The 17508-nt window shown below is 28.3% G+C and overlaps 1 protein-coding gene across 3 annotated transcripts; it reads right to left on the bottom strand.

Annotated features, from left to right (window-relative positions):
- Nucleotides 1-204: 204 nt before the first annotated feature.
- Nucleotides 205-3437, bottom strand: LOC112684227. Of its 3 annotated transcripts, none has more exons than XM_025555614.1 (4): nt 3404-3437; nt 1201-1262; nt 701-1117; nt 205-642 (listed from the first exon to the last, which is right to left on the bottom strand). In XM_025555614.1, exons 3-4 carry the CDS (start codon nt 1067-1069, stop codon nt 601-603), a joined length of 411 nt encoding a protein of 136 aa, XP_025411399.1. In that variant the 5' UTR covers nt 1070-1117; nt 1201-1262; nt 3404-3437; the 3' UTR covers nt 205-600. The 3 variants fall into 3 exon arrangements, with proteins under 3 accessions (XP_025411399.1, XP_025411396.1, XP_025411397.1); XM_025555611.1 differs by having other exon boundaries at nt 1196-1262; XM_025555612.1 differs by lacking the exon at nt 3404-3437 and adding an exon at nt 1459-1597 and having other exon boundaries at nt 1196-1262.
- Between the last annotated feature and the right edge of the window lie 14071 nt (nt 3438-17508).

A 17508-nucleotide genomic window follows, 5' to 3' on the forward strand; every position in this document is an offset into this window, starting at 1 on the left:
TTTTTTTTCGTAATGAATTAAAATTTTTAATAATAAAATAAACGTATCCTATCGATTTCGTTTCATGAGATCATCTATATAATTTATATAATATTAAATAATAGTCATTGAAATATTAAGTTCACAAAATATAACCTTGAATAAATACTGTAAAATTACAATACATTTTGTATAATTATAATCATCTTAAAGACTGAACGTCTTTACAATAAAATGTATTTTTCTGCTTCGTTGTTTAAACGGTTAAGCTCACTTTTTTTAAATGATTTTTCAATAAAATACTAAAGCACACATACCAAATAGAAAAGTAATTATTACGACTCTTGTAAAATTTTTAAACATAATGAAGACATTTAGCGAACAGTTATAACAACAAGTCAGCAAACATAAAATGCGAATTACTCTGTTCTAAGGTGGCGTAGTAAAATATTATACTATGTGAGATTATAAAAAAATTATTTACGATATGAAATGAAACGATAATCTCAGAAAAAATCGATATTTTGACGCCATTTCGTGATCGCGGTACTGGAATTACATACGAGCACAACCCTATAGTTGTGTGATAGGTACGAGTCCAAAATGGTGTTTAAACGATGACTACCATAGTCCAATGACGTTTGCGCGGTTTGCGTACGTTTGCTGTAGAATGTCGTCCGATTAACAAAAATTATCTTCCGATTTTGGATTATTCACTCACTACCAGACATCTTTCTGAATCCGTATTTACGCGACGATCCAGGCAGTACTGGATTGTATTCCGAAGTGTGTTTCGCACCGTTGATCTTGACTTTCTAACGCATCTCGTCCAGACAAAGATGTTGTCAATGTCTCTACGCAAATTGTCAGTCACGGTCCGCTGGTTCTCTACTAGTGTACCGTCGTGCAGCCGAAACAAGTAAATGGCCGTCAGAGAATCGTCGCCAATCGAGCAACGGAAGCAGTACGTGGAGTAGACGTACGATTCACCTCGGTGCATCGAAGTTGCGCAATATTGTCCTGCACTCCTGCCCACTATGTCTTCCCAGTCTGCTTTTTTGTGTCTGACCACAGCCTGCGCAGGAGTCATGGTTCAAGCGGAGCAGTGTTCGAGAGTTTCGCACCACGTGTATATTGTCTATGAATAATATTAACATACGCGTAGTTATTAATAATTGTGTTCGTGAAAAACGCAGAACAAAATGTAAATTTGTACATTACGCATGCTTGGACGCCAAACAGCGGCAATCAGCACACTCAACAACCGCACATTTTACTTGTCACTAACAAAACAACATGATTTATAAAATTATGTTAAATTATTTATAAAATGATTTATCGAATATGTTTTATAATAAAAAAAAAAAAAAATTAACAAATTAACAAATTAATGGAAAAAGGTAAATGTTGTAAATATGTTGGCAGACAAAGTAGTTTGAGCTTCGATTCTCGCGTGTGGGTTACAGAAACGGTATTTACTTCATTTTGTGATTCGTTCCGTTAACAAGTTCGATTCCGTCAAAAAAAATTAAAATGCGATACTCAATCAAACAACGCGTAACTTAATATTTACACGCGCAGACTCCACTGTATGAGACTAAGATAGTATACAAGATATTATAGTGAATGTTTGCGTGTCTCACAATAGTTGTAATTTAAAACATTTTACAGTATTACCATTTACTTGTTCATTATGGTTATTGCAAAATAAATAATTCGAAGGATTATGAATTTTTAAGATTAAGAAGTAAAAGTTCACGTTAATTTCGTTAATAGTACACAAATCTGATCCGGTATATTTCGTGTTCAATAAAATACCAGATGACTGTTGCTCAACACAATTTTCAAATTGTTTTAAAATTGCTAGGCAATTTTATTTTTAAGAATTAATTTCACCACACTGTTGTTATCTATTTATTTATCATGTTTAATGCACAAATCGTGTAGAAGTAGGTACTAGTAAAATATTAAATATTGTTATTATTTTTTAACATCTAATTTATTAAAAGGTTAAAATAGGTAAATTTATGAGCTATCAACAAGCACATGAATAGAAATAAGGTCGAACAACAAAAACTGAATAGTGTGACCATGCATAGTATATATTTTATTAGAAACAATCATTGTAGTTTTCAATAACTTACAAGTTTCATTTTTACTCAAATATTTTATAGAATAAATAAAATAAGGCAATAGAATAGAAATATTTAAGTATACTTTCAGTTTTATACAAATATAAACATGTATAACCATACGGTTTTAGGTTATTAATTGACAAAATACCTTATACTACCTACTGCCCATAATATTCATCGACAAAAAAATATTGTTCAATTATTTTCATGAGTTATATGGTTTTGAGTTTCATTAAATATTTAAATTATAATTATTGTAGAATTATTATAACTCTCTTGACTAAAATAAAAGTGGCCTACAAACAATACAACATTTTTAGTAAACTAAACAAAACTTGAAAATTATTGTTGTAAGCTATCTTAGACCAATTTGAAAGTATAGTATTCGGAGCTAGAAAAGGCAAATGAAAAAAATGTACCGTTATAAAGTACAAGTCACAACTTAATAAGATTTAGTTTCATGACATATTACTTCAAATAATCCTATTTAATTTGTTAGTTGTTAATATAATTTCAAAATAACTTAGCTATATACTTAATTTAAAAATATTCATTTTTTACTTATGAAAAAAAAACCTAAAATCCAATTTGTACATTTTTTTAGATTATTCTCTTTGATTAGATTAGAAGTAAATGTTTAAAAGAAATGGATTTCAAAAATAATTTTCATTATTATGATTTATCTTTATAAAAAATACGCTCGACATTATTGATATAATTTAAAATTCTTATATATAAAGGAGTAGCTAACTTCACGATTATAAAACTATGTTTCAGCTCAAAACAATTGGTTATGTCATATAAAGGACCTACTTTATATATCGGAGTTTATCATTTATATGCAGACTAGTAATTACTTAGACATAATAATAACACCCGCACAGCTGTGGAAAATAGAACTTGCATGATATAAATAATTAACTTTTCAATAGATTATACATTTTAACACCAAGGACATGATGCTGATGGATTCGAAAGGAAATAATACCATTACAAATGTATGAATATTTTGAACTTTATAACAAGGTGAATGTAAATAATAAATTACGTCAATCACTTTTTTTGTTTAAGTGTTACACTATTTAGTCCTAAAAATTTCCTTTTTGCTGTATATTATTCAATTAAAAAATTTTACCTGTATTTTTCAATTACTCATTTATTTATTAATTTTATAAAACGTGTATCTATACTACCTATACCTATATAATTATATATTCAAAAATCCGTTGTACTTCTCAAGTATTACCATTTTTAATTTAAATTATTAAGTATAAATATGATGTACTTACTGTAATACACATTGAGTAATAATATATATTTTCGCAATACTGTGCAATTAATTTTATAATTATACTGCCAATTGATATTCTAATTATAATATTATGAGAATTTACTGCTGAAAAGATTCACGTAAAAATAATTCAATAAAAAGTCCTTCGCTTAGCCATGAATAATAAAGGATGTGATGGTTAGTAAGATCTCATGGTCTTGGTCAGTGTCCCTCTGTATAGCGTCTTTACATTTAAAAAAAATAATAATTAGATAATAATATAACTACATTTTGATTCATCTATTCGTCTTGGTTTGAAACATCGACTGCTATATAATCGAGAATTGGAGCGATAAAAAGATTATAATTTTAAATGTTCTTTAAAATATTTTTTTAACAAGTCAGTCTGATTGGTTTAATACTTTTTTTTTTTTATACACTTAGATTTAAGAAGAAAAAAGTATAAAAATATAATAACAAAATAATTGATATATAAATATACGAAATATAATATAATATTATATAGGTAGTGATCGTTTGTTTGTAATGCTACTTATAATGTCTAAGTTGACGTGACAAAGTGATTTTCACGAGTGAGTCCTATGCAATAACCAAGGTGGTGCAGTTTTTGTATGTTTATAATATAATTGCGAGTAGGTACACGAATTACCCGACTAAGAAGATAATTATAATCTGGAACTTCATGGAGTATTGCCGTTTTTGTTATTATTATTCATTACAAGCATACGCATACACAAACACACGCGTGGAAATACACACACACACACATTAGAAAGAAATAATACAAATTGCAGACGTAAAAGTGAACCGCTCCAAACGATATTATTAACCTCAGCTGCGGAGGCCATGACCCATCGGTTCTTCCGGACGGTCGTGGTGTATATTCTGACAAAACTTTGAAAACGCCAAGTGTGCTGTGGTTCCCATGATATAGTTGAAACCTATACGCGACCGAGGTCATATACAATTATAATATTTTTATTTTTTTTATTTTTTGTAATATTGGTTTTTTTTAAAAAAAAATTGAGGCTGAATTTATGAGTGAAACTAGTGGAGCATGGTCAATTAGTATTATACCATTATAGATTTTTTTTTTTAATATCATAATGCCTTGTGTTGTTGATTTGTCCTATAAAATTGTATTATAACAAACAATACAACGTTATAGTATACCTTATAGCTTACACCATCAATAACCATGCTTGTACTGGCACATGTACTTCTCTTCGGTCTTCTGAGCATTGTAAATAATGTAACAAGTGTTAATGTTAAGTTTATACGTATATATAATACATATGTATATATAGTTATACATATATAAAGTCGATATACACGTATACAAATTATCTTTTAGTTCCTTTGTATATTCGTAACTGATTAATTATTTGTATGAAAACAATATAAACAATATAACAGTATTTATATAAGATTATTTTTATAAAAGCAAATACTGAATGCCAATTTAAAGAAATTAAGATTTATAAATTTAAAAATTATAAAAAATATAAAAAATTGTGTAGTGTTTATATTTCTAGTTACTAATTACAAAAAATGCTGATGATTTTATATTATTTTATACCCAATATAATTCAATTGTAATCTAAATTATTTATTTTTTTTACGTACATATTATTTATTTTAACGAATTATTTTAAAATACCTTTTAAACCGAAATAATAATAGTAATTTATAGTTAAAAATGTATCAACTTCTTCTTATTCTTATGTGTCTTCACAACTCTACAAGAGTTTTGGCTGCCACTGTCACCGACCTCTAATAATTGCGATCTTATATCATTTCCTCCCAATCTGTTACTTCTAGTCTCTCTAGATCTTGACGCACTCCATCCATCTGTTATTTCTTGGATCTGCCTCTGGGTTTTCGACCTGTTGGTTTACATATAAATTTATCGGGCGCATGTAAACTTCGCTAGAAAAATAAAACAAGTGAAATCGGGTTCATGTAATCTCCACCACTAAAAAAAAAAAGATCAGGTAAAATTGAGTACATGTAAACTCCACCAGAGAAGAAAATCGAGTAGAAGTATAAAATTAGTATGATATACCTATTATTAAACAAAACTTTATATTATATAATAAAAATATATATAATTAAAAATCGTCCACATTAAATATTTTAATCTCAGAAAAAAAAAGCACAATAGACAATAGATATCAACGTATTTAATGTGAGAAGGCACGTAGCAATGTAAGCACTGAGAAGGTAAACAAAAAAACTGGCAGAGTTTACATATACTCATTACAGGTAAAAAAAAAAAAAACTGGTGGAGTTTACACTAGACCTTTTATTACCTTTTTATCTTAACCGATATTTTGGCAGAGTTTACAATCGCCCAAATTTATCATACTGAGGAAATATAAAACAGTGTGATTAAACCCGAAAAAAGTTAATGTAAATTTATTTTATTTTATTAAATGTCCAGATAAGATCAACAACGAAGCTTAATTAATTCCATAATATAAGCTAATTAATTATATTAAATTCAAATTAACTTTAAGGCATTCAACTGAATACTTAGTTTGGTATAGTTTATCGTGTGGTGTATTTCAAAATATAGTAAAAACTTCTATTCTGGTTAATTAATTTTTTCTTAATGTCCAATTACTTAGAAACTATATTCTTCATTCTCAATTATATTTAAACTATTAAAATGTTGGATATTAGTTTACACGATTAATGGCTTACCTAATGCAAAATTAAAATTTAAATTTAAAGTTTTATTACTTTTAAGTATAACTAACACTCTACTGTTAAGCAAACTAATATTTCTAATTGTATGTAGTGTATTTACTGGTGTGTAGACAAAACCGTAATAAATCCTAATGAATATAGGTGTAAAACATTTATGAACAGAAATATAGTTTAACCTGTAATCTTAAGCGTTGTTGTTAATACTTTTATCTAATACTCACATTGATACTGATATTGATATATAATTTAGGAAGTTCGTAATAAAAATGAATTTTATAAAATATTGTTGTAACGTTTATCATATTATAGATAATAATGTATTTTACTATGAATAAATTAATTTAAATAATATTATTTATTGCAGTTATTTGAATATATAAAAACTCTCTAAAATATATAAATATATATATATATTAAATGTATAAACATTTTGTATTAAATTTTTTATTTAATCTACAGAAATTAACACAATAAATTATTCATATTATCTCCTTCGTTCAGGGAAAAGGAATTCTTTTTTAACAATAAACATGGCCAACAACTCAAGAAAAAAATTTGTAGATCTATGTATTATTATTATAATTTATAATTGTTTGTTAAATGTGTTTAAAATTATTAACTTATTCTTGTTGGAAGGTCGATACTATTATTCCCACATTCTTATAGATTATTCCATCTCTTTCTCACATATATACAAGTAGTTTAAAATATATATATATATATAAAAAAAAAAAAAATAATGGATATAGATACGGAAGACAAATATATATAATTTACTAGTTGATTATTATAATTTATTACCGTAGCTAAGTGTAGGTGTCCATAAGTTTTAAGGGATTAAGTTAAAATGTACAATTATTTTATTTATTTCCATGTTCAGTAATTTATTGTGCTTAACAGATTATAAATTATATGTTGATAATCAATTTTGATGAGTTTAAAAACTAAAAGTATAATTAGCATCTTAGTTGATAACATAGTTGATACATCTATTGCATATAGTATACGTATAAATTTAAGATTTCTGCTTATTACGTTTATTGATCTTTCTTTGTGTTTTTAAAACATAACTTCTAAGATGTTCAATAATGTATAGTAATGTATACTTATATTAAAAATCATTTTTGAGGTGCATTATATTTATCAACAAAGGTTAACGACAAATGTCGTATTATAAATTACAGTAAGTATACATTTTAGTATTTTTTTCAAATAGGTTAGGTATCTCTAAATTATTGTAAGACGAGGATTGAATTACTTTTCTTTGAAAAAAACTAGATGAAATAATATGGTTCTATAAATAAATTAAAAAAAATTGTTATACAAACATAACATGTAATATTTATTTTTATTGATGGACCCTTATTAAAAATAATTGGATGGATCTGGATTTAGTCCTTGAACTAGATTTTATAATTTTTCAGATGGTATCCACGCGATCGAAACGTATTAGTAAAATTATAGAATAAATAAAGTTTGAAAACTCTTGATCTAAAAATTACTATTTTTATAGATCAAATATACTCCCGAGGTGAAGTGTATTTATATAAGTTATCAAATACTCAAAAAAAATAAATAAATAAATAAGTGTAGGCTCATATCAGTATAGGCGAATCACACTTGAAAATAAATAATTGTAATTAAATAATTATTAAACATCATCAGTTTCGTATACGTGGTATTTAACACCAAAGACGAATTTATTAAAATCAACACAAATAACAACTCAGAAAATTTTTGTTTGTTTATTCCTATTTATTTCGCTAGCACTTTGAAAAAAATTGCAGATTGTTTACATATATTATTAAATTTCTTTAACTTTTAGATATACAACTTTAACTTTAACTGACTTTCAAATGAGGTAACTAGATCCCCAGTTCACTCCTCTGAAGTAAGATACTAAGTAAACTTTACTACACTAATATATGTATATTATGCATATTATGTATATTATATATATATATATTATGTATACGAATAAGAAGTTTATTAGTTAAATGAACATTTGTCAAGTCGATGAACTTTCAAATACGTATACGAACACGTTATTCCTATTAAGAAATGAGTAATAATTAAACATATTACAAAAAAAACCATTCCGGTATATTAAATGCTTGATGGTATCAAATTAGTACATAATTTAGGCACTTGCAAGCAATAGCATAAGTTATTACATCAGTTGTTGCTTTGTCATATTAATATAATTTCGTATACCTTGTCGACTCACAAGTGACTCGAAAATCCCCTATTACAATTCCAATACAATGCTTCTACGATTAGGATAAGTTGACTTAAATACGTTTAACATTCATAATCCGGTGAAATGTCAGAATCGCCAGAAAACTACAAATTGAAAATGTACTTACTTCCTAGTAATGAACGAATTACGATCGAATACTAGAAAAGTGTGTGGTGATAAAAAAAAAAAAACCGTTAATAAATAATAAAATAATAATAATAGGCCTATAAAGTTTCTAGAGACTATTCGGATTTTACAACGAGTTCTGCAGGACATTCGAAAACAAGGTCTACTGGTTTTATTTTTTTTTTTTTTTTAATGAAAAATATGGAAGTGTACAATAATACAACATCGAAATATAATGCTACGGCGTGACCCATGGCCACGTTAAAAAAAATATGGAAAAACACAGTTGCCATATGACATAGTAGGCACTTTCAAAACCCATCGCAGTTACAGAATGGAAGGAAGAAAAATGTTATTCACATAAATAATATATATTAAAATAAATGTGTTGGTGAAATTAACAACGGTTTGGATACATAAGTGGTCGTGCGTGGTACCGAAACGAGCCGCAATTGAGTATCCGACGAAACACACATAATACAACATAATATATAATATTGTAGGTACCGCAGCCGCAGTAATTATTTAGATTATTCACGACGGAGATGATGTTTACCTGTTTAATAGTAATGAGACCCAATAATTCGTGTTATAATAGACCACGTCAAAAGACAATGAATTCGTTCACAGATAGTGGGTTGATCCTTGACCAACTTGAACGAAACGGCGTGTTTTAATTTTTACGCACTCGAGAGTGTGCCCGGTGTGTATGGCGAAGAGCGACCGCACGGGAGTTTGCATTATTTTCACAAACACCCACAAGTTCGCAGGCTATAATGCACATACCGCACTATAATAATGTATTCTAATTACCAAACACCCGAGTATTATAATACTGCGTGCATATATGTAGCAGCCGCAATTTATTTTTGCGTGGAACCCAGTAGGTCGATCCGTTCGTGACCATTGTTTAAGGTTATCGATTGTTAATGTTATCATTTTTATTTTTGTTTCATTTCGCCCATTCATCGGTGGTCTGTTGAGATTCTTTGAGACACAATAATATTGTATATTATTATATATTATGTAAATGTAGCGCGCGATCCGGAAATTAACGATATCTATAACCACTAACGAATGGGATATTATAATAAAACGTGTGTTTGTTTTGATAATAGAGTATACAATTATTTATCTTGTGCGAATTAATTAAAAATGTATTGATTTTGTTTATAGGTGTTTTTTTTTAGCCATTTCAATCAAATTTCAACAATCGGGTAAACCTGTTAAATAGTTATGTATTCCAATGTCCACACATTAAATATGAAAATGCAATGCTTTATTTAAATAAATATGTGGAACGGAAAATATTATACTTAACTTTCGCAATTTAATTTTGTCAAATTATGTCAAATTTCGTTAACTTTGTTGATTTTGGATTTACGTGCTAATATAACTTATACATTCAAGAATGATTTCGGAAACTCTTGAGTTGGGTCCCGAGATATTTGATTGCTTAAAAAAAATACGAGTTAGGTCCACGGTGTTATTTAATAATACTCAAATTGGGTCTATGGTCACATTTGATAATATGCGAATTGGGTCCACGGCTGATTTTATCTTATTGTTATCTTAATTACCTAACTCAAGTTTTTCCTGTGAAAGATATATGTTTTAAATTTCTTCCATAATTTAAACTATATAATTGTAAATAAACTATTAGTGATATAAATAAAAATAAATACAATTTTTTTCTAAAATCAAGCCAATTCAATAATAATTTTTCATACAAAAAAAATCTAATTGAATAATAATTTTAATATTTTAATAATGTTTACATCAGATCATTACCTTTGTTTAACAAAAAACAAAATTTTTTGGAAGTCTTTTTAGCCAACCTCCACATGATGTCTTCTAGGTAACACTAATAGGCTGGACTCAACTCATGTAGTCGATAAAATATATGTGGACACGACTCATGTACTCGATAAAATACATGGGGACCCAACTCATACTATTTTTGAAATTTAGGACCCAACTCGAGGTTATGATCCTTAATTTAATCCATGATTTCAAAATCAAGCGTTTTCGTTTTAATTGATCCGTTAGAAATATTTTTCATTCCGTTCAAATTTTCAGATGTACATCATCAGATCAAGGAAAATATACTTTGCTTTCTCGATTTTATTTTATCAAACGATTTCATACTTAAGATTAAGTGTAACAGTTATATTTATACTCAATAAGTGATCATATATAACAGATCATCAAATATGATTTCGAAATCAGACGTTTCCGTTTTGATTGATTCGATTGGTTTGGTAATATATTTCACAAGATTCGCTCATTTTTTTCGAATTCTGTTTGGATATAGATGATCTATACTGAAAGAACAAGAGATTGTATAGATTAATATCACTTCAATATTTTTATCGAAAGTGGGAGAATGTTGTGTCATTGGACCTTGTCAAATACACACTGACCACCGACCGGTGACCACATAATATATTCGTGGTTCATAGTTTAAAACACATTAACAGATTTGTCATCAATAATTTATTATTAGTACCTATTCGTTGTTAGTCATACAAAAAAATTTATTGCCGTGATTAAACGGAATGTTTTTTGTGAGAGTAAGCATATGAACATTTAAATGTTTGCTTATAATAACAAAGGTTGGGTTAGTGAGAGTTCTAAAATCAATAAGAAATGGTAAAATGTATAATATATTTATTCATGTAAAAATTACAATGATAATATAATAAAATATTCCATCAAATAGTGGATTATTAATCATTTAATACATTTAATAGACTTATAACATTATTTTAAAAATTATCAACGATATTCAAGTAAATTGAAATAACATGGAATTTTATTATTTTTTTTTTTGAAACTAACGACCTTCATTTGTTGAGCACTTTTATATATTAATGTTAACTAAAACTTTGACATCATACAACGTGTTTGATGCGAACTTAAATGCGTTATGAATTGTCATAAGATAAACTGTAATTATACTCTTCGTCCATACTATATATATATATATATATATATATATTTAATGTATTACGTGGAAGAAATAGAGATTTCGATTCTTTTACTTTGTTTATTACTATTTGCAATTTTTTACTGATTTTTTTCAACAGTGAGTAACTGCTCCATAATTAGCAGTACTTTTGTGTTTAGAATGGAAACTAATAGAATAGGAAAAATGTACTTAAAAATATAATTTTCTATGCTAAACTTTTATTGTATTGTATTTTCTTGGACTATTATAAATCTAATTAAACTTATTTATGTCAACTGACTTTATGCACGTTCTCAAACGATGATTTTATTTGGCACCATTTAATTATCGTTGAACTTTTCTTATAACATTTTCTTACAACAGAACAATTATAAATTGTATTACAACTGCACCAAATATTAAAAACAAGCGCACGCTGATAATTACATAATATTTGGTGTTACTATAATCTTTTTCGGATCAACAAACGGTATTTTAACAGACCCGCGAAACGAACGCAATATATCCAACGTCCCACGAACTAAATACTGATATTAATCGTCCTTATTATTTCTCTGATTACCAACTCATTATTACATTTAATCGTTTGAACAAGGTTGCATCTAGCAACGTGATAGTAGATTTGATAGCATAACCGATGCTATCCTCGAAAAATTAAAAATAATTATACCGTAAAAAGCTCACCTTTGGAAAAGTAAAACATCGAAATTATCTAAACGATATTTTTAATATTATAAATTTATTATAAATTTAACAAAATACAGTCATTACGGATATAAACAGTGTATTATGATACATATAGATATTATATGTATATAACTATACTAGGTACTTCGCCCATTGTTAGAATAAATCATTATATTTTTTTTTCTAATTAAAATCCAAATAATTAATTGGTAGAATATTGTATTATGCTATTGTTTATTTTATTAATTAAAAACGTTGAATAACAACTTAAAGATTCAAAATAAATTAACGTCGTGACCATATCACTGAGACTTGTACAAAACTCGTATTTTTAAATATAATTTGATTGCAATAACATAATATAATCATACGAAAATATTACTTATATTTAATACATACATAGAAAAATAATGTTAAAGAATTAATTGCGTGTGTGAATAGATACACCCCGTAATTATTATACGACCAAATAATTACAAACTTTACAGAGGCGTTGTCTTGGTTTTCAAATTTATTTTATCCGCTCGTTCATTAGCTATGTATAGAAACACTAATTGTGATTTAAATGTTTCTATGGCTAATTTAATTGTGTGGTGTGATTCGCTTCCGTCTCTACAAAACGTTAATCCGAAAATGTATACAAAACATAAACAATAATAATTGGCACCATAATGTGTATAATTTTATTTTGTAGTGTCATAATATAATGAACAAACTACCATTAAATGTCATAGGATTTCTTTTTTTTTTTTCTTTTACATTGTATTCTTCCTACATAATATGAATAAAAATTGTTCTCGTTTGTTTTAACTTTGGTGAAGAATTTCTATTGAAAGATGATCGCATTCGAGAGATCGATTGTTGTTGTGTTTTGATATAGATGCTTATTAACTATAATTATATATGAACTGCAGTAGTTTGATTACGGATCGATTCGATGCGGTCAAACTACCGAATACCGTAATAAACGTAATCGATTTACGTTTTTGCGGATAATTTCCATCCTATAATTATTGTTAATCCGATAATTTTACTACGTCAGGACGCTTCGACATCCCTTATACATTTATTCGTTGGTACAAAGAATTCACGTTGACTCGTGTGTTGACTTGTATTAAACGTACATAAAAAAAAAATGTACCATTTTTTTTGAAATGATACAAAAAAATATGTATCATCTCGGTTAATTTTACCGTTATTATAATACGTTATTATGCACGCGCGTGCAACGAAAATCCGCCAACGTTGCGCAGACGTGAACAATAAAACACCCAAGTACACGCGTACAACATAGTATACTCGCGGGCCCGCTCGACTCGGACATGTATTCATATACTACTACTATTATTATTATTATTATTATTACTATTATTATCATTATTGTTATTAAACGCATAACGTTAATGTACTGGTGAAGCCTCTCGGGCTTGGCCTCTAGATCACCATCACCGGGGGCGGCCGCCGTCGTTTCGTATGCATTCTTTGCACGACAACAGCACTTGTACACATACAAGATTAACAATAATAATAATAATACCCGAGTTCAATCATGTTAAGTCCGTCCCGTTGTGCAATGCTCGGCCGTATATAGCCGGATGACGGTGACGTTTGAAAAATACAAATAACATTATAACACGTAGGAACGGATATATGTCGCGGTACAAACGTTCGATTTCGGTAAGTCGCCCATATCGTCTGGACACGCAGACTGCAGTGTTTCGGGAAGGAATCGAATACAGCTGCGGGGCTCGGAATCAACGTTATCCCGTGCTAAAACACACAAGGTTCGGAATAAATGTTTTGTAGACACTTTCTGAAAATTGATTTAACCGTGGGAATAGTGTCATTTCTTCTGCGTCTAGCGCGGATCAGTTCTACGGTATTAATATTGTTTGTATAGTAAGTTACTCTAAAGCAATGGCGTAGCTAGGATCAGCATAGGGTCAAAGTAGGGCAGTGCTCCGGGACCTCGGAACCCAGGGGGCCTTGAACATTTCTAAAACTATATTTCCTTAAAATAAGTTACAATGTTGATGTATTTAAAAATAAATTCCCTAATCGTTTGTGGTGATTCCAGTTACAATCAGTATAAAATAGATTAATAATTCACGCAGTATTCAATATATTTTTTACAGTAGTAAACTGGATTTTCTTTTTACTTCGTATATCTATTAATTATTTTTATTCATCGTTTCATAATAAGTATTTACATAAAAAAAAAAAAAAATTATGTGTATACTTTGAATATTTCATATTAAGATAATATTAGTTAGGTGGTCTAGTTTACTTACCGTGCCGAGGTCCTTTCCCGTGTAGCTACGCCATTGCTCTAACGAATAAGATTTTATTACGCACCGTATTAGTGCGTAAAATTTCAAGACCCGAGAGCACAACTATCCCGTGTTCTACGGTTATGCAATATGTGTATGTATTATGAATTGTACGAAAACAAACATTTTAATTATGGATATAATAATGGTATTTTACGGCGGTTAAAGGATTGGATTCGCGTTTACCCGGTATGCGGTGAGAACGTGGGCGCGGGTTAAGGTTTCGCCGCGGATGTACAATCGCTTGGGCCGTCTATCACCGCAACAACGGGCCGGGACGGACTTGAGAGGAACCATCGGTGCCGAATTACGTTGCGATTCGTTAAATGGTTGGTTTCGCGCACGGCCATTACGATTAAAGTTGCAACGTGTCTCCCGCGTAATGGTCGCGTCGCGCGACACGAGCATATCCGTGAAAAATTAACAAAAATAAAAAAATCTCGATGAAACGTGTTGCGCGTTTTGTAATCATGTCCAAACCCGTTTGCGGGCACTTCTCCATACTGGGAACGAGCTTTTAAAATACCATTGCGGTTAAAAATACGCGTTTTCCCCGCGAGTGAACTGCGAAACGCTTACGAGTGGAGTCGTCCGAGGATACGTCCGCAGCTCGTTTGCACCGAAATGTCCATTATCGTAATCGTGTTACCGCTTTAAAATAAATTATCATCGTCTGAACCATGCCGATTCGCTGTAAAAACCGTAATTCTACGCGTGATAAGCAAATAAAAAAAAACTTCAAACTAATTGCAATCCATCATGAATATTATCATAACCATCACAGGGTTACAAAGTGTTTTATTATTTTTTTTCTATTTTTTCCAGCACTACTCGCGAGAGCTTGATTTTGATCACAGATTACGTGCATGTATATTTATAATTCATATACCATTCACTCATTGATCATTTTGAGCCAATAATACCATTTGAAATATCGAGAGAATGTAATTATTACTATATAAATAGTGCATGATTTTTTTTCCAAAACTGCATTTTTAAAGGCTGAAACAGTTTTTGGGCTCCAAGCTAGGTATATGCATTTATCCATTTTTTGGTTATCTATTGGGAGGGGGGGGGGCTAGGAATATATTATTCTTATAATTACCGATTAAGGAATGTATAAATTACACATAGACATACAGTTTAAAAATAAATATCATTAGAATATACGAAAATTGTGTGCTTTTTTTCAACCTGAATTATTTTTTGAAAAAAAAAAAAAAAAAGGAATTGTTGTAGTTCTAATCTAAAATAGTAAAATATTTCCAGGCCGACACCAAATGTATCAGATAGTATCTTATAAACGAGAGAATATCGTACTGTGCTCAGCTATAGTGTATAAAATATACGAATTCGACGTTTCATGTATATACGTTTTACCATTTCGGTTCGGATCGATTTCCATCAGTCTCTCGTACCTATATAGTATCTATCATTATGCAGTTGTTACGACACCGTACCATTATAATATTATATTTAATGCTAGGTTATCAAACACGTGTACGTGTGAAATATTCAGAGTCATCGTAAATATTACTGCCATCTACTTAAAATACACACTTTTACACTTCACGTTAATAAGCAATTTTTAACGCCCATTTTTTAAACTTTCCTCCTTAAATATTCATAATTATTTAAACGCGAAACCGCATATAAATTATTAAAAAATTATACATATAGATTATTTTATCCTCGTTATAATTGTTAGCTTTATTATGTACCTACACCGCGGCTGTATAATATCAGATATAGCTTACATATATATTTACGTATAAAATATTATATTCGTCCGTATTGTAAATGCGTTCATCTATGTCTAATGTCTATCCGTTTCCATGGTCTACACCAACACAGTTGATGACCTTAGGAAAATATTAAAACCCTATAAGAATTATAGGATGGGTTCAAATCAAATGATATCTATAATAATCACGTCCATAACTTTATTATTTTTTACTCAAGGTTCTTGAAAATAATAAATTATAAATGTTCAAAACATCACTTTTTTTTCAAATTATATGGTAAAAAATCTTTACAAAGGACATTTTTTATTAATTAATTTTTTTTAAATATTTTCATACATTAAGAGTCATTAAATATCAATAAATGTTATCAATTATAACATATTTGTATATATATTATATTTTGTTATGAGAATATTGTCACATGGGTGGAACTTTTTAGATACAACACTGAGTAGAGGTTTAATATCGTATGAGTACAATGTGGTGTATGTAATTTTTTTTTTTTAAAACATGAAATAAACTTTGTATATAGTTTACTTATATTATAGTTTATAATAAACCAGAAATTTTCAAAATATGATGATACATTTAAGTATGTAATTTGTAACCCAATTTTCTTGCATAATGATCAACACAAAACGATAAACTGAAAATAACTAACATATTATTTTGATGATAAAAAATATTTTTGAAAGACTATAAAATACATTATACTTTTAATAATGATTCTATATTATTTTGTTTTCTATTTTTTTAATTTTATTATGAGAAATACTGGGTTCACGATGGTCTATAATTAGATTAAATTAACTTTAAATTTATTTATTTCATTATGAAAAATATAATAATTTCGAATTTTACGAGAGTGACTTTTTTAAAAATCTTATGAAAAAATAAAATAAAAAGACCCTTTTTTTGTTTTATTCTAAAGCTTTTACAGCAAGATAAATATTCATCATATATAAATGTTATTATTTCGTCTATTAATTTAATCAAATTGATTTTAGTCATTATGATGATTTATTTGTCAAAAAGTTTTGAGAAATAATACTTTATTTTAAATGATATATATATATATGTAACCACACCTATTTATTATTTAATAATGAAATTACCTACTCGAATATACAATAATTGTATTATTAAAATAATTATTTTATTTTTTTTCTTAAGAATTTATACTAATATATTTTATATAATATAAATGTTGTGAACCAAGTATTTATTAATAAAATTATAGCATTTTATTTAGGAATAATTGTAATATTATTAAAATATTTTTCCTTTTGTATA

This window comes from Sipha flava, unplaced genomic scaffold (genome assembly GCF_003268045.1).
Source record: "Sipha flava isolate LNK unplaced genomic scaffold, YSA_version1 246_pilon_pilon, whole genome shotgun sequence".
Classification (NCBI taxonomy): domain Eukaryota; kingdom Metazoa; phylum Arthropoda; class Insecta; order Hemiptera; family Aphididae; genus Sipha; species Sipha flava.